Source organism: Meles meles, chromosome 19 (genome assembly GCF_922984935.1).
Source record: "Meles meles chromosome 19, mMelMel3.1 paternal haplotype, whole genome shotgun sequence".
Lineage (NCBI taxonomy): Eukaryota > Metazoa > Chordata > Mammalia > Carnivora > Mustelidae > Meles > Meles meles.
In genome coordinates, this window is record NC_060084.1 from 17497398 (window position 1) to 17521941 (window position 24544).

At 45.2% G+C, this 24544-nt stretch overlaps 1 protein-coding gene across 4 annotated transcripts in view; it reads right to left on the reverse strand.

Annotated features, from left to right (window-relative positions):
* SLC7A6 (solute carrier family 7 member 6) overlaps positions 1–24544 on the reverse strand; it is a 33704-nt gene that overhangs the window by 4551 nt on the left and 4609 nt on the right. For 3 of the 4 annotated variants that reach the window (XM_045988965.1, XM_045988964.1, XM_045988966.1), the window contains 5 exons: positions 16402–16954; positions 5529–5654; positions 3481–3625; positions 2729–2852; positions 2420–2523 (listed from right to left, as the gene is read on the reverse strand). In XM_045988965.1, coding sequence (XP_045844921.1) covers positions 2420–2523; positions 2729–2852; positions 3481–3625; positions 5529–5654; positions 16402–16918 — 1016 coding nt within the window. In that variant the 5' untranslated portion in view covers positions 16919–16954. The remainder of the gene's footprint in view (positions 1–2419; positions 2524–2728; positions 2853–3480; positions 3626–5528; positions 5655–16401; positions 16955–24544) is intronic. The other variant, XM_045988967.1, reaches the window with a different exon arrangement.

A 24544-nucleotide genomic window follows, 5' to 3' on the forward strand; every position in this document is an offset into this window, starting at 1 on the left:
GAGTCTGAACAAACAATGGGAGTCTGCTATGGCTCTGAAGTAAAGGCTTGACAGCATTTGACAGAGACTCTGGAGGCATCATGGAGGCCAACTAAAGCAGGGAGAGACTAGGGGACAGGGAGGAGGCCAGATAAGAAAGTAATCTGTGGGGTGCCTGGGTAGCATAGTTAGTTAAGCCTCCCAACTCCTAATCTAGGCTCAGGTCATGATCTCAAGGTCAGGGGCTCCAGCCCCGTGTCATACTTCGTGCTCAGCACAGAGTCTCCTTGGAACTCTAGCCTTCTGCCCCTCCCCCTACCTCTCAAATAAATAAATCTAAAAAAAAAAAGGTTATCTGTGATAACTGTCCCATAAGAGAGGAGGCCTGAATGAGGGTAGACACCCTGGCTGAAGACAAAACAAGACAAATGTGACCACCTCAATCAAATCTGGTGATCCTTTGCGTGTGCGTGTGTATATACGTGTGTGTGCGCATGCATATACAGTTGGAGCTGGAAGAAGAGGGTGAACACCAAGGGAAAACGAAAGAGGCCAAGCAAGGAGAACTGACAGCACACAGCATCACAGCTGAAGACAAAGCACAAGTGGAGGGCACTGAGATACTTATGAGCCACCCAGATGGAACCACAGGAGTTGATGAGAGCATCTGGAAAGGTCACAGGGCAAGATGGTAGGAGTTGGCCCACACAGGTTAATAATCTGTACTGGGCAGAGAAGAAATACGGTAGAGGGGATGCTGGACGGCGACCGGGTGCGGGCGCAGCAAAAGTGTCTAGTATAAAGCCAGAGATAACTACATAGGTAACAAAGAAAAAGTGAGAAGTTAACAAACAATGGTGCATTACCTCTACATCACTGTAGTCCCCTTACGTGCTGGTGCAGACTCTTACTCTCAGAATCCCCTATCCCCACTCCCACCCTGTCAATGCCACAATAGAGCTGAGTGAGGTTAAAAAGCACCTATCGTGCAAGTATTTTAAGAAGATAGACAGAGCCAGCTGGAATGTCTTGGGAATCAATAAGGGTAAATCTATGGGAAACACCATCTTTGGGTGCAGTAACTTATGAAGAGTCACATCCAGGGGCACCTGGGTGGCTCAGTGGGTTGAGCCTCTGCCTTCGGCTCGGGTCGTGATCTCAGGGTCCTGGGATCGAGCCCCACATCGGGCTCTCCGTTCAAAGGGAGCCAGCTTCCCTATCTCTCTCTCTGCCTGCCTCTCTGCCTACTTGTAGTCTCTCTCCCTGTCAAATAAGTAAATACAATCTTTAAAAAAAAAAAGTCACATCAAGTGCAACCTTAGCCGTACCAGGTTGAAGTAAGGGAAGATAACACCACACTGTTTTCCAAGACTCGGACCTATTACTCTGGTTACCCTAGGGAGGCCCCAAGTACATGGACTGTGGTGTCAAAACCAGTAAGAAGAATAAATTGGACAAAAATTATTTCTTTTATTAATCCATCCTCTTACCTGTTCATGTAGAAAATATTTATTGAATGCCTACTATACTCCCAGCCCTAGGGACAGCAACATTTATACGGTGAGTGAAAGAGAAATCAGGAAAGAAGCCTTCCTCTCAAATATCAGAGTGTCACAAAGTCACAGGAATAGTTTCAGAAGTAGAGGGCCATAAGCATCACTTGCTTCAGGGGTCCAACAGGATAAGGACTAAAAGCAGGCTAAGAAGAAGGTCATAGGTCCACTTAATAAGAATATTTTTAGGTAGTATAAGTCAAATTATAATGGCTAGAAAAATGAGTGACAGTCAAAATGCAGACCATTCCCTCCAGAAGTGTGTCCAGTAAGGAGGGAGATGAGAAAAGCTGTTTTGTAACTTCACTAAGCGGAGATGAGAGAAGCTTGTGCAGAGCGGGCTCCTACTGAACATCCACCAAAGAGAACAGCCAAGTGATGAAGCAAAGTGCTAAGAGGGGGTAGTGCTGGGGCCCCGAAACCAGGTAGCACAGTCAGCCTGGAAAAGCAGAACTGCTCCTTTCTCTGAAACAACAGGAAAGACAAATGCTCTTATAGATAAGTCTCTACACAGAGAGAACAGAGCCTACCTGTCAGCTTCAGTGATTTCTGTGAAGTGAGAGGCAGAGTCACCCTGTACCAATACCTGGTCCACAACAAGTGATCACTAATATTCTTATCTACACCAAGCTATAACCTTGCTCCCCTCTACCTCTAACCAATCTGTCATCACCTCAGATGGAACTGTGAGCTTCAAGCATACAGATGTCTGCACAAAGGCCAGCATATGCACGCAAACAAGTGTACACACACACACACACACACACACACACACACACCCTGTACATCCAAGAGAAAGAAGGAAAAGAAGGGCTCTTACCGGCTCACCTAGAGTCTCAGAATATTAACTACTGCAGTCTGTTATTGGTAAAGCAGGAACACATTACCTTGATGAAGCAAAGATAGATGCGTTGAGGCCCCCAAAGCAGGATAGGGCAACAGCAATGGGAATGGTCCAGCTGAACAAGCCAAATGTCTGGTCAGCAAATGTCTGGGGACAGAGCACAGAAGTCACTCAGCACAGGACAGGGTTTCATAAGCCTCCTGTACCTATGCTATGTCAGGACAAACACCGTCACTGCTGAGCAGCCCACCCTCTGGCCTAGATCCAACATCTCACCCTGCAGAGCTGGAGGGGCTTCAGAAAGAGATTGAGCCATTCAGTATCATAAGATGACAAGCAAATGGAGACTCACCACAGCCACAGCATCACTGTCCAGGACATCTGAAATGCTCAGCACTGTGTAATAGGCCACGTTGGTTAGGATATAGATGAGCGTCACAATTGGCATAGAAATCCCAATGGCCAGGGGCAAATTTCTGTCAGGAGAAGTGAGATAGGACTACCTAGAATCAACTCTCCTTGGAGTCAAGGTTCACCCAGGGATTTTTCTTTAATAGTTCCCTGGCTCTAAGTCTTTGAGGCAGGCTCCTCTTTCCCACATGGTCAGGGTGGGTATGAATCCCATGCTCCTTTCTGCTGAGAAACAGAGAGAGAGACAGACCGACCCTTCTCTGTGAAGATAGCTGGGGCTCAATATTTGATCCTTGCCACAACAGGACCAATTGGTCCCACGGAAAGAGGAGCAGTGTCCTCCAGGGACTGGAGGCCAGGCTGGGAGGCTGACGGCCCAGAATAAGCTTCCAGCGCCCCAGGCTTCAGTGTCAGCATCAGAGCTTGGCCCCAGCTGGGTCAGCTACTGCTCACTGGAGGATCTCTCCTTGAGCAAAACTTTGCGGATCCTCCAGTGTAAACCCAAGGGTGAAGAGGCTTTCCCACCTTCTCTCATCCTCAACCTAGCCCCTAATCTCTCTGAGCTAGAGAAGGAGGAGCAGGGAGAAGAAGGGATGAGAGAAGGAGAAAGGGGAGGGAAGAGAGCAAGTGTGCCCACTATATCAGCAGGAGTTCCAGCCAAGTTGGGGAGTGAGAGTGGGATCCGACCGTTACCTTTCTGGGTTTTTGATTTCTTCTGTTACAAAATTAAGGGTGTCCCAACCTGAGTAAGAGAAGAGGGCAGAGTAGAGGGCGAGAGAGAGGTCTCCCATGTCCCAGGAGGAACCCTCAAAGGCGTCCTGAAAGTGCTCAGAGTGTCCTGTGGGGGCAAAGGCAGGTAAGGGAAGGGGTTCAGTGGGAAGAAAGAAGAAGAAGAAGGAGAGGAGAGTTAGAAGGTATGAGCAGAAGAGAAAGAACAGGGAGAAGCAGTAAGAAAGAGGAAGCGAAGATGGGGGAAAAGAGAAGAGGGTCAAGAAAAGAAGGGAAAAGCAAGCAGGCAGAGGGAAGAAAAAAAAACACAATTTAATATTCAAAGAACAACCACCAGCTCTCCCTGTACTTTATCACCCCACCCATTCCCTCAAGAAACTGCATATTCCTCTAGCACAACTACGCAATCTCAGAAAAACAAAGACATTCCTGGCTGCCTTCTGAAATGATAACACCTTTTCCACAAAAGCTCTAATGTATTTCCAAGTGACCTCACAGCAGGCCAGAGCTCTTCTTCCTATTTTTAGAAAGAACCCTGTTTCACATAAAGGAGGCACTTTTAATTAATAATTAGGCCTTCCTGTGGAACTGTCTGTTGTGGCCAAAACCACTACACAATTTGGTCACATAGTTTTCTCATTCTCAGAAGAGAACTCTGTTGCTCTACTTGTAGGGGCTACAGTTGCCTGTGGCAGGAAATCACAGGCTATGCAAGAACTGGGGTCCTCACTATGCCTGGGGTAGGCCTGAGCCACTTCCACTCTTGGAGAGCCAGGCTAGGCACCTGTCATTCTCCTTAGAGGCCTCTGGAGACCACACATTTGAAAGCCAAGGGAGTAGCACCTGCCTGCCCAGGAGAGAGACCTTCTGGACACCCCGGAGGTTTTAAACAAGATCCAGACTTATAAGGAAGCCTGCCATTACCCCCTGCAAAAAGTAGAACTGTTCCTTCAATGTGTCAAAAAGGGCTGGGTAGGCAGCAGGAGAAGGGAAAACGGAGGTTTTCGTGCCCCAGGTGTGTCAGTCATCATACATAGCAATGGTTTTCAAAGGCACAGATCTTGATAGGAGGATAACTCAGCTACCCTCTTTGACCCCAAGATGATCTTGAGACTCAAGAACACTGAGGCGGCTGGCTGTACTAACTTGGCACATGTGCACAAAGGTACTGGACCAGCTGCCAAGGCACTTAAAAACAGAGCTTTCTGAACTCCAAAACCGTTTTGTGTTTAATCCAATGGATCTGAGTTGGGGCGGGGGGCCGTGAGGTGTCTCAGCTCTCCCTGGTAAATGTAAACAAAGCTGAATTTAGAGAAAGACAATCTAGAGAGCAACTGAGATCCCCGTGGCCAAAGATACCTCAAGACTTCCCTAAGAGCTCAGAAGACCTTGTCTACCCTCACTGCCAGTCTACTCTGATTCGGGAATGAAGAGCTTTCTAAAGCCAACATGCAGGAAAGCCAGTGCCAAGTTCATACTATTTTGATATTTTGCTGAGAGCTGACTTTAAGACTGAATGTTAAATAAAAGCAAATCCAGATGAAGAGTAAAGGCTACAAAATAACCACTCATTCCTATACTCCATATACCCCCCCACCAAACACACCTTCCCACTCCTCTCAAGGACAGCCAGGTCTTTCTACTCACTGCCTGGCAGTCACAATCCAAAAACAGGGCCAAGCAAGGCTCCCTCTATCCCCATCAGTTACATTTATGACCCAATTACACAAGACCCGGGTTTCAAAAACTCCTGGGCTCCCAGCTGCCTTCTTGCAATGCTCCTAGCCTCCACAAAGGGAAAGCAGCCCTGAGGGAGACACTGACTCATGTTCAGTTGGCCAAGCCAGCCTGGCCTAAGAAGCCCAGGAACAGATGTCTTGCTCTCACTGACAGTCTACTATATACACAGAAAGAGCTTATCAGTAAAGCCAAGATTCCCCATGTCCTCCTTACGAAATCTAGGCAAACTCCCAGAGTCATCCACCCTCCTTCCCAGCCCAGGCCCATCTTACCCTGGCACAGTTTAACAAGGCCCATGATAATGATGGCAATGAGTGCTAGGACCTTGGCATAAGTGAACGTGTCCTGAACACGTGTGCCCCACTTGACATAAGCACAGTTCACAAATGTCAGTAGGCCTAGAAGAAAAAAACATAACATCACTGGCAGGCTGGAGCTGGGGCCACAGTGATCCAATCTCTTCTTGTAGAGAGCGTCGCTTCTGTCCCTGCCTAAAGCAAAGGGGCCAATGGATCAATCAGAACCAGAAGAACAGGCAATGGAGAGGCATCCACGATCTGCCCATCACTGGTGACAAAATACAAAAGCATGCATTAACACGTACACATAAATTCTGACATCCAGAATAATTTTTTGGGAAAAGCCCCCAGGCCCAGGAATGATGGACTTTACCCACTTTTTCCCACTCAAACTCCCAAGGTTCCAAACCATCCAAGGCACAAAATATTTCCATGGTCACAAGAGAGGCCCATCAATTGAACGCAGGTGGCAAGTCACCTGGGAACTACAGAGATAATGTTTTGTATATAAATACATGACGGCTTCACATACATCCTCTCAATTAATTCCCATACACATTCTTACTCTTGTTTTATAGATGAGGAAACTGTGGCTGAGGGAGGCTAACCATCATTCCTTAGCTTATAAGGTCCTTCCCCAAATCCCCCTCCATTTCTATCCAAACCTCCCAATTCTCAGTGAGGTCCATGCAGAAGCGAGCTTACTTGAGCATTCCCCAGGCTCCTGCCTACATGCTGGCTTTATTTCCAGTTCCTTGCGGACCACAGTGATATCTGGGCCCTGTGCTGAGGGTCCCAGTGCCTTATCCCTGCCAAACAGGGACTGCTTTGACCCACCAGGAGGACACAAGAACAGAATGCAAGGGGCTCCACAATGACACTGCCAAGTACTGCCCTAAGCCTCCAAAAAAAACAGAACTTTTTAAAAAAAAAAGATTTATTTATTTATTTATTTGACAGACAGAGATCACAAGTAGGCAGAGGCAGGCAGAGAGAGAGAAGAAGGGAAGCAGGCTCCCCACCGAGCAGGGATCCCAACGTGGGACTTGATCTCAGCACCCTGAGATCATGACCTGAGCCAAAGGCAGAGGCTTTAACCCACTGAGCCACCTAGGTGCCCCCAAACCGAACTTTTATATGAACCTCAAACATTATTACAAAATCTTTTGGGCTCATCCTTCAAGCCACTTCTGTCTACTCCTACCCATTTTGTACTCTCTCTTCAGCCAGAGACTCTCTCCTTACTGATGCCATATATGCACTTAAAAGAAATGTCCTTTACTCCTCATGCTGCCACAGCCAACAGTGACTCCTACTTTCAAGGTCTAGTTCAGTCACCACTTCCTCTGTAAAACCTTCCCCAAATATACCAGCCAGCCGCTCACTGAGCTCTCTCCCTCTGAACCCTACAGACTCCCACTTCACAGCATAGGTTAGTATCTATGCTATACTCCTGTGGACACCTGTCTCAAGAAGGTCCTCCCTTGGGCATTTGTGTGGTGCTTCCCCAAGAAGACCACAGTTATGGGGCGGGGGGAGACAGAAAAAAGCATGTTGTTTTACTAAGCTTACTGCCAAGCAAAGAGGGCAAATGATGAACCTTGGTTGGAATCAAGAGGGTGATGACATTCACTTAACCACCAATTCCCTAGAGCAAGGGAACTGTCAGAAAGTTGATATTCCTCTACTCAAATGGGAGGAGAGCCTAGAGCCTGTAGAAATAAACATGGTGCCTAAACAGGCTCCATGGTACTTTAAGAGCTTTCACTCACTGGGAAGCCTGGGTGGCTTAGTTGGTTAAGCTTCTGCTTTCAGCTCAGGCCATGATTCCAGAGCCCTGGGATCGAGCCCCACATCAGGCTCCTTGCTCCAGTGGGGATCCTGCTTCTCCCTGTGCCTGATGCTCCCCCTGCTTGTGTTCCCTCTCTCTCTCTTCCTCTCTCTCTCTCTGTCAAATAAATAAAAGTTTGAAAGAAGAGATTTCACTCAGTAGTACTCTGGCAAATGACACAGGTGCTCACTAGTCAGTCAGGAGTGGGAGCATAGTCAAATGCGAGGGAAGGCCAAAGGAATGCACGCTGCTGCCCTGCTAATCAGAGCTCGCTGTGTGGAGCTAAACCTACATAAGCTAGCATAAGGATTACCTAGTTAGCAGCCACAGTAATCCACAGACTCCTATGCAATACAGTAAGCATATTTTGAGGTAACCTCCAGGCCCCTGCTCCCACTCACCTATCATGGCTGATCACCCAAACTAAGCCCATTCGATTGCCTTTCCCAGGAACAAAGACTGGGGTACCAAGAGACTGAATCTATCAAACAGTAGCAGAGTTGGGAGATACAGCAAGTCAAAGTCGCATTCAGGCCCTTGTAATAGAGGAAGAAAAACCACAAGAAAACAGAGGAAGGAAGCAGGACTATGAAAAGCAGCAGAAGTGAGAGGGCGTACAGCTTGTGAGAAAAAGACTAACAGAGAAAGACAGAGAAATACATAGAAGACACAGGTGGAGAGACGAGAGACAGAGATAAAGATAGAAAAGGGACAAAAAGAAAGGGAGACAAAAAGATGGACACACACATGAAGAGATTATTTCACAATGCCCTGGCTAGACTCACTGTGCTTCTGCCTTGTAGCAACAAGATGGGGGAGAGAAGCAGACATAATCCTCAGCCCCACTGGCAGGTACTCCTTCTCACTTCTACTCTTTCTCCTTCCCTCCATCCTGCTAGAGATTTCCCCCTAGCTTGCTCCTCTTGGCACAGGAATAAATACTGCCCACAGTGGCAATTCCATGACTCTGCCAATAAGTAAAAGAAGGCAGCACCTCCTGGAAGACTCTGCAGAGCGCATTCTGAATGACAGTTGGAAAAATACAAAAGAGCCTGTCACAGTGGTTGCCTCTGGGGAAGAAGACCAAAGCTCTGGAGAGGGAGAGAGACTTTTTCCACTGTATACTATTTTATACTCTGAATTATTTACCATGCACATATGCTTCTTCCTCAGTAAAAAATTAAGCTACTTAATCTAAAGCAATGTGCAGCCAGGGAGCAAGGCCAGGAGTAGGGTGAGGCGAGGAGGATGCCTGATGCACAAAATTTAAGGAAACACTCACTTTCAGGACCACTTGGAGAACCTGAGAGTGAGTGTATCCTTAAATGCTGCCCCAGGAGTCTTGCTTGCTTCATTTACTCTCAGCTCTGCCAGAGAACAGAGAGCTCCAAAAACAGTCTACCAGCAGAAGCCAAGTCCCCTGAGTGTTTTCCTGATTCTAATCAAGAAACATTTCACCATCTGATCCCCACCCCTCCAAACCTCCTCAAATTCCATCGCCATCCAGGACCACAGATTCTATCAGAGCTCAAGCAAAAGGCTGGGCCTGAAGGCCACGTGCTCAGATAAAACTACCATAACTACAACATCCAAGCCTTCCCTCCCCTCTTGATCTCATTTCCTTGCTGGGAAGTCTGCACCACTGAGTGGGGGGTGGGGGGGCGGTGAGGGTTCCTGTGAGGGTCTTCAAGTTCTGGGGGCATGATGCTAGGAAAGGAGTACTCACATAGCAAATCCACACCCAAACCCAAAGCAGAAACAAATCTGCAAAGTCTCTCTGTGGCAAAAACTGCTAGTTATCTTTTAATATCTGTTCCTCCATTTTTCCTTAGTAATACAAATTTTAACTAGAGTGTGGGCTACCTAAATTAAAACCGACGTTTACCAGCCTCTCTTGCAGGCAGGTACGACCAAGTGCCTAAGTTCTTGCTCCAGGGAGGTAAGCAAAGTTTCATACAAATAAGACCTCAGGAAGTCTCTCTGAAGGGCGGAGCATGCCTTTCTTTGTCCTTCCTGTCAGCTACAGTGCAGACTCGACAGCTAGAGCTTGAGTAGCCACCTTGGACCACCAGCTAGAAGTCACGTGCTGAGGATGGCAGAGCAGTAAGGCAGAAGGAAGCAACCAGGCTCCCTGAAAAATTATGAAGTCACCTTACCAGCCCCATACTGTCTACCTTTAATATGTGAGAGAAACAAACTTCAACATATTTGAGCCACACTGCTTTCGGTTTTCAGGTGTTTGAAACCCAAATTAATCCTGGATAATATACGCACCCTAAGACCAAATTGTGCCTCTCATATTCTCTTTCTGATGAGGAGATCACTTGGCAATCCACAGCTATAGTGACAGTTATGCTGACAGTCAAGGCGCCCTTTTCCCACAGCAACAGGGAGGAAGAAACCCTTCCAATTCCTCCCACAAATAAGTTGGGTGTTACTAAGGGGAACTTAAGGACAGAGGAATGCAATCCTTAAAAACAACAGCAACAAGGTGGGAGAAGAAAGAAAGCTGGGGAGAGACCATCTACAAGTATATTAGGAGAAAAATGTTCTACAACAGTCCAGGAGAGGTAAATCCTTCCGAATGGAAATCCTGGAATCTGGAGCTCCCTCTTGGGATACACATGAGTATGTCAGGTATATGCCTCTTTAAGAATCCTCCTTGTTTTTAATTACACAAATATACACATTTAGTCTTATCAAACCATTCAAGCTCTGTACAAGGGTAGACTCCAGGGTCTCTGAGACTATGGTAAAAAAGACCAAGTCCTTCTGAGTCATGGCACGTTCAGAACATGAGAGCTGTCTCTCCAGAGCAACAACTGACCAGAGTAGGGAAGCATACATACCCTTCCTTCTCAGAACCCTGCCCAGGCCTGAGTCCAAGACAGCAAGAGACAACAGAAAGCTATTCAGGCATTACACAGTGTTTCTTCACTCCAGTCTCCCCTTTAGGATTCTCCCTCCCATGTCTCCTCCTGTTCCTGCTCCTCTCCACTGTCAGCCTTCCCAAACAAACCCTGGGGGTTGAGGGAAGTGGCGTCTCAGCAGTAAGCAAGGCTCTGCTTTGATGCCAGTGTCAGTGCTGATTGACTTCTATGTTGAAATCTTCACAGCAAGTATTCTCGAATGACGTGTGTGAGCTTACACAACAGGCAGAATCCCATAAAGACAAACGGACTAAGAAAAATTGCCCTTCCACAATCAAATCAAGTACTGTCGGGCACCTGAGTTACCAATAATACTGCTGGTCACCTGGTCAGAGAAGGGACCTATGGACCTCAAGAACTGCCATTTTCCCCTACCGTTCGGTAAGAGCCTCTAAGCACACTCAGTCCAGTCCAGTCGACAGCCTGAGGCCCCACCCACCACAGAAGATTCCAAGCTCCCAGAACACAGATGAATGGAACGCACTGTTAGGATAGTTTCTCACCTTCAGCACTGATGACATTTGGGGAGAGTAAGTCTTAGGTGTGAGAGGCTGTCCTGTACTTTATAAGATGTTCAACAGTACCCCTGGCTTCTACCCACTAGATGCCAGTAGCACCCCTTCCAAGGAGGGGTGAGGAACCAAAAATGTCTCCAGACCTTGCCAAATGTTTCCGGGGCGGGGGGGTGCAAACTCACCTCTGGTTGAAAACCACTGTTCTAGGATAATGAAGAGCTAAGATAGCCTGAAATTCAAAAAAGTTGCTAAGATCTGTCTGCCAGTATAACCTGGGAATAGGGCTGCTGGAAAGCCAGGATGTGAAAGAGAGACGCCTTCAAGGGCCAAGAAGGTAATGCAACTGAGTAAAGGCAAGAATGTCTGGGTAGGACGCCTGGGTGGCTCAGTGGGTTGGGCCGCTACCTTCGGCTCAGGTCATGATCTCAGGGTCTTGGGATCGAGTCCCGCATCGGGCTCTCTGCTCAACGGAGAGCCTGCTTCCCTCCTCTCTCTCTGCCTGCCTCTCTTGTGATTTCTCTCTGTCAAATAAATAAATAAAATCTTAAAAAAAAAAAAAAAAAGAATGTCTGGGTATAGGAGCGCCTGGGTGGCACAGTCAGTTAAGCGTCTGCCTTCAGCTCATGTCACTGGGGTCCTGGATCAAGGCCCGCACTGGGCTCCTTGCTCAGCAGGGAACATGCTTCTCCCTCTGCCTGCCACTCCCCCTGCTTGTGTACTCTTTCTCTCTGACAAGTAAATAAATAAAATCTTTAAAAAAAAGTAATGTCTGGATATAAAACAAGAGTTAGTGGAGGACTATAGTAGACTGAAGAGTGTGTGTTCCTTTGAAAGAACCAACCAAGAGCACCTGGGTGGCTCAGCTGGTTCAGCATCTGCCTTTGTTTGGCTCTGCTCCGGTCATGATCTTGGTGTTCCGGGATCAGGCCCAGTCAGGCTCTCTGCATCTTCTTCTCCCTCTCCTCCTCCCCCTCACCATGCTCTCTTTCTCTCTCTGTCAAATAAATAAAATCTTAAAAACCTTTTTAAAAAATAAATAAAGGGAGCAACCATGACACAAAGGCAGCTAATTTTGTCAGGAAGGAATCTGGGCCCAAGGTTGCCAGAACTTTTGATTTTTCAACAGAAAAGTCCTGGTTTTCAAATGTTGGCAAGTAATTCAAAATTGCTTACAACACTAGGCCAAACAAATATATCTGTGGGTCAAGTTTGGCCCAGAGGCCATCAGCTTGCAGCTCTGACCTGCAGTTGTTATATGGAGAATGTCTGGGCCCTTCCTTCTAGAATTAAACTTTGATTATCTGGCTTGCATGGCTATAATTTCCGTAGACAGTCTTCCAAAAAACAACCTGGACTCTTCTTAATTTCAAGACTAACTCAATTCTCCTATCTTACCTAAATTTCTCAGTGGATTCAATGCAGATTTTGTGGGGTTTACCCCTAATTGTGACCTAATTGGTTTCTTCCAATTTTGTCTCTTAAGACCACTGCCACCCCTGCCCAAAGAGACTCCCTTCAGCACATGATGCATAAGCCCCATTCTTCACCCTAACTTACAAGAAGAAAAATAAGCTGAACCCTAAAGTCTTGTCAGTTAGGCAGGACATGTTTTTTGTTGTTGCTGTTTTGCATTTAAAGATTTTATTTGTTTCTTTGACAGAGAGAGATCACAAGTAGGCAGAGAGAGGTGTGGGAAGCAGGCTCCCTGCTGAGCAGAGAGTCTGATGTGGGGCTGGATCCCAGTACCCTGAGATCAGGACCTGAGCCGAAGGGAGAGGCTTAATCCACTGAGCCACCCAGGTGCCCCAGGACAGGACATGGTTTTATGATTTAAGCCTGTATCTGACAAGCTCCTACCTGCAGGCATGCATTATGGAAAAGCCTGGGCTTCTGGGATAGGGGCTTGAAGGAATTCTGATGGTGAGTAATCTGGGTAAAAGTACACTTGAATGAAAGAAGTTACAGATATACCATGACGGCGCTTATAAGAGGTGAGGTCTCCCCTCCAATCAAAAGAATAGTTCTAGGGGCGCCTGGGTGGCTCAGTGGATTAAGCCGCTGCCTTCGGCTCAGGTCATGATCTCAGGGTCCTGGGATCGAGCCCCGCATCAGGCTCTCTGCTCCACAGGGAGCCTGCTTCCTCCTCTCTCTCTGCCTGCCTCTCTGCCTGCTTGTGATCTCTCTCTCCGTCAAATAAATAAATTAAAAAAAAAAAAATCTTTAAAAAAAAAAACAAAACAAAAGAATAGTTCTAGCCAAAAAAAAAGCAGTTCCTGGTATGGGAATGGCTTCGTAAGGACGAAAGAACAAACACAATAGAGAAAATCATAAAGGAAAAAAGATTTCCCAAATAAAAATCTTCCATATATGAAAATTATATATAGAGATGTCCTTTGACTTCGTTATCTTTGGAATTCACCCTAAGGCCCTCACGAGACCAACATACAGGCACTCTTAAGTGCTTAGTTAAAGCGCACCCTCACAAAACCTTCTAGAAGAAAACTGGGTAACACATGAAGAATCTTAAAACAATTTATTTTTTTCAGACACAGGTATTTCTCCTGTATAATTAATTCTATCCTACAGAAAAAAGGTGCAGAAACTCTGAATCTTTATATACAAAGACTCCCACAGTAATACTGTTTATAATAATAATACAGAGCATTTATTCTATGCCAGACACAGAGAAGTACTGTATGTGTATTGATTCATTTATTCCTCATGACAATCCTTTTAGTAAGTACAAGTGATAATTCCACTTTCAAGTGAGAAGACCAGGGCAACAGTTTAACTAATTCCTTCAAGGTAAACAGCTGGAAAAACAGCTGGTAAAGCTAGAATTAGTCCTGGTCTGGCATGGGAGTCCATGATCTTAACCACTATACCACACTGCCAGGAAACTACTTCTATGTCCCTAAACCATGTTTTCTAAGAATATTTGATGAAAGGGATTAAATATTAAAATTTTGAAAGTATTATACAAACCAGAAAGAGTATGATCTCAAGAGTACTTTTTTTAAAAAATGAGATAAGGGACACCTGGGTGGCTCAGTCATTAAGCATCTGCCTTAGGCTTGGGTCATGATTCCAAGGTCCTGGGATCCAGTTCTGCATCAGGAGATGCAGAGCTGAGCAGGAAGCCTGCTTCTCCTTCCCACTCCCCCTGCTTGTGTTCCCTCTCTTGCTGTGTCTCTGTCAAATAAATAAATAACATCTTTTAAAAAATGTATAAAAAATGAGATAAGCACAGGAAAAAAAAATATTAGAAGGTATTTCACACAATTAGTAGCAATAGTTCTCTGGGAGTGAAAATTATGGGTGGAGATGCCTGGGTGGCTCAGTTGGTTCAGCATTTGCCTTCAGCTCAGGTCATGATCCCAGCATCTTGGGACTGAGTCCCACATGGGGCTCCTTGTTCAGTGGGGAGCCTGCTTCTCCCTCTGCCTGCTGCTCCCGCTGCTTGTGCTCTCTCTCCCTCTCTCTTTGACAAAGAAATAAATAAAAATCTTTTTAAAATAAAATAATAAAAAAATGAATTATGGGTGATTTTTCTTTTCTCCATTTTTTGCGTTTTCAAAGTGCCTATAATGTCTGTGTATTACTTTTAATAATAGTAATAATAATAAAAAGATACTACTTTAAAAAATGTTTCTTTGAAGAACATTCCAAAAAACATGATATACTAAACTTAAAAAGCAGAATATAAAGTTATATACAAAGTATAATGCCAGTTCCATAAAAGAATGAAATGAAGACATGATTTAATTACTAAGGGTGTTCATCTTTTGGTGGTACATTATGGGTGATTTGAGAATAAGTTCATCTCCCTAATGAACACATTTCATAATCAGAAAATTCTTCTTTTTTTAGAAAACTCAGGCCAGAGTTCCCCTGGCCAGACCCTAACACACACACAGCTGAGTACCCACTTCCCCCCCTCCTGGGGCTACATGTTGAGGGGTTCCCTTTAACATCTGTCTTTAACAAATTCCTTAAAGTCAAGAACCACAGTGTACCGTACAATCCTTTCTTGCTAACTCCAAGGTACTCTCAGTCTATTTTTAAACTGTGGATAAACTACATATACTGCCAAAGCTTTTGCAAGCAGAGATATGGAAAGAACAGAGTATAATTAAGTGCTCCTGGCAGCACAGAGCTAAGGAACACAGGGAATTATGCGCCACTTCTCAGCTAAAACACTAGTCCTACAAGACTGGGTAAATTCACAGCAATCTTCTCTCCTTTTCAGCGATTTCACACAGAATCCCTCCTGACCACTTCATGAGAGAAAAAGGAAAATAAAGAGGGATCAACTGGGAGCTCCTGGGTTCTGACCTCAGAAACCCAAATATAGGGCACCTGGGTAGCTCAGCTGGTTAAGTGTCTGTCTTTGGTTCAGGTCATGATCCTGGGGTTCCTGGATGGAGTCCCACATTGGGCTTCCTGCTCAGCGGAGAGTCGGTTTCTCTCTCTACGCTTCCCCCTGTTCATGATCTCCCTCCTTCTCTCTCTCCCTGTCTCTCTTGCACTCTCTTCCAAATAAATAAATAAAATCTTTTTAAAAAAAGAAAACTCAGGGGCGCCTGGCTGGCTCAGTGGGTTAAAGCCTCTGCCTTTGGCTCAGGTCATGATCCCAGGGTCCTGGGATCCAGCCCCGCATCGGGCTCTCTGCTCTGCAGGGAGCCTGCTTCCTCCCCTCTCTCTCTGCCTGCTTGTGATCTCTGTCTGGTCAAATAAATAAAATCTAAAAAAAAAAAGAAAAAAGAAAACTCAAACACCAGTGAGAAAAAGCCATTTTGGTGTGGTGCCTGCTGCTTAGAATGGGCTGCAAAGAGTGGCAGTGGCAGGAAACAGTAGTTCTGTAGGCTGAGAGATAACACCTTGGGACCCCAACAGTCTAGAGAAGCCTCTTTCCTCAGACTCTAAACTGGTTTAAAATAAAACACTGGGAAGTAAAGTAACTTATTTTTGAGAAGTAGGATAAAGTCCTCAGCACTGATGGGTTTTTCTGGGTTAAGTTACAACTAGTGATGTTGACTCCAATCAAAACATCTGATAAGACCAAAGTAAGACATGCAACAACCTGTCCCATAGACTGGGGAACAGAACTCTAGAAGAGTCAACAGTAGAAGGAATGTGAGGCACCAAGAGTCACAAAAAGACTCAAACTTCTCTCATCCCTAACCTTTACCCTTACTTATCTCTCAGGGTTAAATGACTTTGGTGAGATTACTTCTTCAAAAGGTAAGATGCAGGGCGCCTGGGTGGCTCAGTCAGTTAAGCATCTGGGTCACAATCCCAGAGTCCTGGGATTGAGTCCCACATTGGCCCCCTGCTCAGCAGGGAATCTGCCTCTCCCTCTCCCTGTCCCCCTCCCATCATGCTCCTGCCCAGTTTCTCTCTCTTAAATAAATAAAATCTTTAAAAAGAAAAAAAGAGACAAAAGGTAAGATGCCTCTCTTCCCCCTCCCCCCAAAAGCAAAATAGAGTGTTCAAGTATCAGGTACCACTACCATTATCAAAGGAACCCACACCCTCAAACATACTTCCCCACTAAACCCCAGACTTACATATGCAAGCAGCAGCAAGGAGACGACAGGCGAGGTACGGGGGATCACAGGTAGGGAACGAGGGCTGGATGATGTAGTTGGCGAAGGTGATGGCAATGATGGCCTGACTGGTGGGCTCAACAATTAGCAAGGAGGCCCATAGGCGGATGAAGGCAATGAAGCCCCCAAAGGCTTCTAGAATATAAGCATAACTGGCCCCAGACTTCGTGATGGTGGTCCCCAGCTCTGCATAGCAAAGGGCACCAACAACAGAGAAAAGCCCACCAATGGCCCATACGACCAATGACAACCCATAGGAGGCAGTGTATACCAGCACGCCCTTGGGTGAGACAAAGATTCCTGAGCCGATCATGTTGCCCACCACCAAGCTGACCCCATTCAACAGTGAGATCTCCTTCTTTAGCTGCATAGTTTCTGCAGTCTGTTGAGGCTTCATGCTGACATCTTCCCTGGGCTGGTTGGCCTCTGGAATGAGATGGTAGGCTGGTGGGGGGCTCTCCAGTTCCCTGGCTTCCATGGCAAATGTTTCCTTCACACTTGTGTTTACTGTGGCCTGGCAAAAAGTATCAAAGAATATAAGTATGTTAGTTTAGGGCAGAAGCTGGTGAGTCTCTGGTTTAGACTGGCAAAGCCAACCTCTTATATACAAATAGCATGCCTTACACACAGACTTAAATATGATGAGGTTGTAACCGTTTCCACCACAGGACACAGAGAAATAAATGGAGGTAGGCAGATAACTAGGGCTCCCAAGAGATAACTACTGTAAGAGCTCAATTGACGGCAACTTCCAACAACAGAGAGTTGGAAGTTGGAAGTTGGCTTAACACAGAGGGTAGGTTGGCATTAGGTTTACCCATAGCATGGACTCTCCCTGAGGTGTACTTTTGGTCTGGCTGTCCCATTTTATTTATTTATTTATAGATTTTATTTATTTGACAGAGATCACAAGTAGGCAGAGAGGCAGGTAGAGAGAGGGGGGAAGCAGGCTCCCTGCGGAGCAGAGAGCCCGATGCGGCACTTGATCACAGGACCCTGAGATCATGACCTGAGCCAAAGGCAGAGGCTTAACCCTCTGAGCCACCCAGGCGCCCAATGGTCTTACCATTTTAAAACCTACAAACCTGTCCTGCAAAGACCAGACTCTCACGACCAGGTTCACAGCACTAGCCAGCCTGATAGATCTCTCACTGCCCATACCCACTCACCTCCCCCAAACATAAACAGGAACTTCTGCAGTATCCAGCAACATGTGGACAAGTCTGTAACTACTCTTGGGCCAGCAAAGAACACGAGCATGTGGCAAGAAAGGCTAGGAAGATGCTAAGACCAGAACCGATGCAAAGACTAGAACAAACAAAAGACCTTCATGAAAATACACACCTGTGTGTTGCTGTATCTACAACATCAATCATATTTCCTACATTGCTGCTTGTCCATTCAATACATCTCTTTTTCCAAAGTGCCCAGAAAAGAGAGAGAATATAATTAAAAACCGATGGAGAAAGAACATCCAGAGGGCACCCTAACATGGGGCTTGACTGCTGTAAGTTTGTTTTCCTCCTTAGCATGCCCCTCATTACCATCTGGGGTTGCAAAGAGATTCTCCCAGAACAGGACCCAGAAACTGTGACACCCAGTCAGAGCTATGTGGCTTCTCTTATCCACAGACCTGGCATTAGAAGGCATCCCGTAGAGAGATGGCACATACCACTACTTTTGGTTTAGAGTTGAGCCAGTCCAGAAACCTCAAAGAAGTTAGATTCCACAACAACTTATATATGAAGAACCCAGAATCTGTCAGAGGAAGACATGCACCTTCCCGAACCTGCACTCAGCATGACCTTCTCCCGCTCCCAATCCCTATGCCCCAGTAATCAGGAAGTCAGATCACCTACTTACTCCCACCTCATCTTCTGGATAAAGGATTCCTGTAAGCCCTACGATTCCCACCCAAGAATCAGTCTTTTAAGGTCACAGAGATAACTTCAGGGATAAGAATGCGATCAGTACATCATCTTCCCAGAAGCCTCTCATCTGCTCAATAAAGATGGAAGTGCCAGAAACTTACCTCACGGAGCTCAGAGTGAGGGAATAGCCACTCAAGAGTAAGCAGTTCTCAGGGAAAAGTTCAGTTTCCACAGCTCTATCCAAAACTCCTGCCTTACCTGTCCCGGTCCCCTGCCAGGATCTGCACTGGAGATAAGTGAAAACACTCCTCTAGGGGCACTAGCAAGGCTTCCCTCACTCCCAGCCTACCTCTGCTTAGATAAGACCTGGCTTTAAGACACACCACTCTTCCTTTCACTCTTGGCACCAAGCCATGCAGGTTTTCCTATGCAGGCACAGGCATGTGGGTACATACTTGTTTTCACGTGTCCGTCAGGTGAACCAAAGCAACCATGAAAACAAACTTGGAAATAGCAGTTTCCAAGAATATAGAGGAGCCTATATTCTCACATGAGTCAGGTGCAGACCCAGACTGCCTTTTTCCACCCAACTCAACAGAGAGGCAAGCAGGGAAACCTGGTCCCAGAGACCACTTCAGGCTCCCCTTATTCAGTCAGACCCTAGCTAAATGGGGAGAGGAGGCTGGGGCTCCCACATATTCTTTCTGGATCTCTGATACCAGAGTATGGGTTTTCTACACATCAAACAATTCGGCAACACCAGACAATTTAACTCAATCCTGATGATGAGGGAGCAGAAGGCAAGCTGAGGACAAAGCACAAGCTGACACCCCACAACCCCCACCCCTAAGGTGGGATATATGTGACATTCCTCAGCACTCCTGGCTGCCCTGAAGCTAAGGGAAGGAAAAACAAATGGTTAATTTATAGAGATCATAGTTCTACAGGACAGGAGTCTCCCTTATTCTACAAATGTCTTAGTGATTTACAAGAAAAAAGCATTCTTATCAATAACCTAACTTCCAGAAGGAAATGTAGATAAAATTAAGTGGCCTTATGACTTGAGGCAGGCAGAGTGTAATGTTCACCCAGGGCAGCTCTTTCCGCCCAAGGGCCCTGTCCCCATGCATTAATAAAACCAGCATTTTGCACCGAAGATGTCTCAAGAATTCTTTCTTGGCTGCTGGCTCCAGACCTCACCCCACCAAACCTCACCTATATTCCAAAACTGCATCACTGACACTATTAACCTGGAGCACCCTCAGGTTAAGGGCTCAGTCCCACAAAACTGCCCCTTCTTCAGATGCCAAATACAAGCACAGGTTATTATCAGGGCTTCCAACTGACTGGCTATAAACTACCCCATCCTTGGGTTCAATTAATTTGCTAGAATGGCTCACAGAACTCAAGAAAACAGTTTACTCACTAGATTACCAGTTTATTATAAAAGGATATAACTCAAGAACAGTCAGATGGAAAAGATGCATAGGGCAAGGCACACGGGAAGGGATGTGGAGTTCCCTGCGCTCTCTGGACAAGTTACTCACCTCGCATCTCCACCTGTTCACCAATCCGAAAGCTCTCTGAACTCTGTCCTTTTTGGGTTTTTATGGAGGCCTCATTACAAAGGCATGACTGATTAAAATCATTGGCCATTAGTGATTGATTCAATCTCTAGCCTCTCTCTCCCTTCTCCAGAGGTCGGACTGCACTGAAAGTTCCAACCACTTAATCACACAGTTGGTTCCTCTAGCTACTAGCCCTCATCCTCAGAAGATCTGGATGCTTTCCAAAAATCACCTCATTAACAAAAACTCAGAGGCAGGTAGAAAGGGGCTTGTTATATAAATAACAAAAGACATCCATTTCACTTTCATTGCCCTGGAGCTATTTCAGGAATTGAGAGCAAAAGCAAATATTATAACAGAAAATGCCCCTATGGCTCTTATATAGGAAATTATAGGAGCTGTGTCTAGAAAGAGTGGATGAAGACCAAATTCTTATTTATTCATAATATCACAGGGAAGGAGAGAAATTCATCTCACAGGAAAATAAAATTAGTATAAAATAGAATTGCCTTGGCTTCTAACTATCCAGGTAGGATACAGAAACCTGGGAAAAGCATCACTCCAACTCCAATGACAAGAAAAAGCCAAATAATCTACAAAACCATAACTTTACTTGAAGCCGTCAGAGAGCTGAGGTTACAGGACAACCTACCGGACTGAAATTTAAGGAAAAACAGGCACCTCCCTGTAGAGATGCAAGCTCTGGTTCACCTGAGGCACAGGGAGAATGATGCGACCAACATGTAGGCAAGTAAGAACTACTCAGGTACAATTTTTAATGAATAACTAAAGGTCTTGTGTGGGTTAGCAAGAGCAGAGACAGTCAGAGGTTTTTCTCCACAGACCTCAGTGGATGGGATGTTCATAAAAAATACTAGGCAGTTCAGCTTGGGTCATGATCTCAGGGCCCTGGGATCAAGCCCCGAAAAGGGCTCTCTGCTCTGCTTCTGCCTGCCTCTCTGCTTACTTGTGATCTCTCTCTCTGTCAAATAAATAAATAAAATCTTAAAAAAAAAAAAAAATACTAGGTAGGAGACCAGAGACCACTTCTCAGTAGTGCTAGCCTGGAGAAGAAAAGCAATCAGTACTCTGGGAAAAATGCAAAGGTCTTTTCTAAAGAATAAAAATTTACACCCTTGGGGAAAAGGTGGCAAACTGTCCTTTCCAAGGCAGCTGGGGCAGAATAAAAGAAAAATAAAACAACCCTTATGCCTGGAGGAAAGAGGAAATTCTGACCCGGACCAACAGAAGTATTCTACCTCTGAGGCAAGAGGAAGATCCCCAGAAAGATCTTCACCCCTCTTCCCCCCAGACCCAGAAAAACAGGGCCTGCCTAACACTGAGGCTGAACCAAGACAACAAGAGAATCCCTGCTCCCACCACCAGGTAAGCAAGCACCCAGCAACAAAAGACCTAAAGCTGAGGGTAAAGCATAAACATTGAGGAAAAGCCCTCCCTCCAGCAAACCCATCCTAAACCTAGAAATCTGAAGCTCCCATGTGCACCTAAGGTAACCATAACAACAAAACACAAACCCAACTCATCTCCTAACTGACGGGAACTCCCACACTAATAGCCTACCAAAGAAGAGATGTACCCAGCATAAATACTTGCCCCACTCTCTACTGTTTTAAGTACTATATCTAGCAATCAGTAACAAATTATAAGCAATACAACAAAAGGCAAGAGAAACAACCCACTATCAAGAAGCAAAGTAGGGGTGCCTGGGTGGCTCAGTGGGTTAAGGCCTCTGCCTTCGGCTCGGGTCACGGTCCCAGAGTCCTGGGATCGAGCCCCGCGTTGGGCTCTCTGCTCAGTGGGGAGCCTGCTTCCCTTCCTCTCTCTCTGCCTGCTTCTCTGCCTAACTGTGATCTCTGTCTGTCAAATGAATAAATAAAATCTTAAAAAAAAAAAAAATCTGGGGCGCCTGGGTGACTCAGTGGGTTAAAGCCTCTGCCTTCGGCTCAGGTCATGATCCCAGGGTCCTGGGATCGAGCCCCACATCGGGCTCTCTGCTCTGCGGGGAGCCTGCTTCCTCCTCTCTCTCTCTCTTTCTCTGCCTGCCTCTCTGCCTACTTGTGATCTCTGTCTGTCAAATAAATAAAATCTTTAAAAAAAAAAGAAGAAGCAAAGTAATCAGGGGCACCTGGGTGGCTCAGTCAGTTAAACATCCAACTTGTGATTTTTTCACTCAGGTCATGATCTCAGGGTTGTGAGATGAAGCCCATGTCAGGCTCTGCACTCAGCAAGGAGTCTGCGTGGGATTCTCTCTCTCCTGTCCCTCAGTCCCTCCTCCTGCCCACAGGCACTCCCTCTCTCTCTCCCTACCAAATAAATAAATAAATAAAATCTTTAAAAAAGAAAAGAAAGGAAGCAAAGTAATCAACAGGACAAGACTTAGAAATGACCCAGATATTGGAACCACCACACAAGGAATTTAAAATAACTATGATTAATACATTAAACACTCTAATGTAAAAGTCAGACAGCATGCAGAAACAGATGGGAAATTTCAGCAAAGATGAAAACCGTAAGAGCCAAAGTGGAAAAAATTGAAAAAAAAAAAAAAAATAGAGTGGAGCTCTCGAGAATTATAGGATAATGTCAAATGGTCTGAGGTAAATATAAAAAAATACTTTTGGGGAAAAAAAAACTTTTTGGGTGGCCATTTTTATTTGCTTTAGAATATAATTGCCTGCCTCAAGTAAAAATAGTAGCAATGAATTGTGGATTTTTTTTTTTTTATAGCATATATAAAAGTAAAATATAGGTGGGGAGCTTGGGTGGCTCAGTCGGTTGAGTATCTGCCTTCTGTTTTGGGTTGGGGTCATCATCCCAGGTTTCTGGGATTGACCTGCATCTGGGTCCCTGCTCAGTGGGGAGGCACTTCTCACTCTTCCTCTGCTCCTCTGCCCCTCACACTCTCCTCTTGCTCTGTCTTGTTTCCTCTCTCAGATAAATAAGTAAAATCATTTTTTAAAAATTACAGCATAGAAAATACAGTCAATAATATTGTAATAGCAGTGTATGGTGACAGATGGTAACTAGACTTCTCATGGTGAGCATGTATGGAATTGTGGAATCACTATGTTGTACATCTGAAACTAATATAACCTTGAGCATCAAATATACTCAAATAATAAAAAAATTTTAAGAAGGCAGAAAAAAGAACACAAGCAACAAATAGAAAACAGAAGACAACTAGCAAGATCGAAGATTTTAATCCAACCATACCAATAATAACATGAAATGTAAATGATCTAAACATACCAATTAAGAGACAGTCACTGAGAGATTACATTAAAATGCAAAACCCAACATGTAGTCTACAAGAAACCAGCTTTAAATATAAAGACATTGGAGGGCGCCTGGGTGGCTCAGTAGGTTATAGGTATAAAAAGATAGGTAAAAGGTTATAGGTAAAAAGATAGGAAAAGATAGGAAAAAATAGGGGCGCCTGGGTGGCTCCATTGTTAAGCATCTGCCTTTGGTTTGGGTCATGATCCCAGCGTCCTGGGATCAAGCCCCACATGGGGCTCCCTGCTCGGCGGGGAGCCTGCTTCTCCCTCTCTCACTCCCCTTCTTGGTGCCCTCTCTCACTGTGTCTCTCTCTGTCAAAAAAATAAATAAAAAATCTTAAAAAAAAAAAAAAGATAGGAAAAAATAAACCATGCAAACACTGATTGAAAGTTGGAGTAGCTATTATTTTTTTTAAGACTTTATTTATTTATTTGACAGACAGAGATCACAAGTAGGCAGAGAGGCAGGCAGAGAGAGAGAGAGGAGGAAGCAGGCTCCCCGCTGAGCAGAGAGCCCAACATAGGGCTCAATCCCAGGACCCTGGGATCATGACCCGACCAGAAGGCAGAGGCTTTAACCCACTGAGCACCCAGGCGTCCCTGAAGTAGCTATTATTAACATTAGACTAAAAATAAACTTCAAAATTAGAAATATTGCAAGGGGCGATTCACAGACCTGTACCCCTGGGGCTAATAATACATTATATATTAATAAAAAAAAATAAGTTAAAAAAAAGTAATATTGCTAGGGATAAAGAGGGACATTACATAATTATGAAGAGGTTAATTCACCAAGAAGATGATTCCAAATGTGTATTCCTCCAACAACATAGCTTCAAAATACATAAAATACATAAAGCAATATCATAGGTCTGAAAAGAGAAATACACAAATCCACAATTACATTTAGACTTCAAAGCTCCTCTCTCAGCTAATAACAGAATACGTAGACATAAAATCAGCAAGATCTAGGGCCACCTGGCTGGCTCAGTCAGTAGAACATGAGACTCTTAATCTCAGACTCATGAGTTCAAGCTCCATGTAGAGTGTGGAAAAAAAATCAGCAAGATCTAAAAGACCTGAAAATGGAATGTCCCAACATAGCTCTTGTCTAAGTAATTATGTGAATTCTGAGTGGGAAAGAAAAAAAACAAACTGGCATCTGCAATAGGTTTACCTCCACGCAGGAGAGCAGGATAGGATGGGGTGGGAGACAACCTTCTAAGCAGAAAAAACACCGCTTTGGGTCCCCAAATTTCACAACAGAGTAACAGCCCTATCTCTCAGTTGGTAGCAGAGCAGAGCCCTCCCCCAGGTGCTGCTTGAGGCCTTTAAGACCAATTCCAACCTTCTTAGCAGGGCCTTA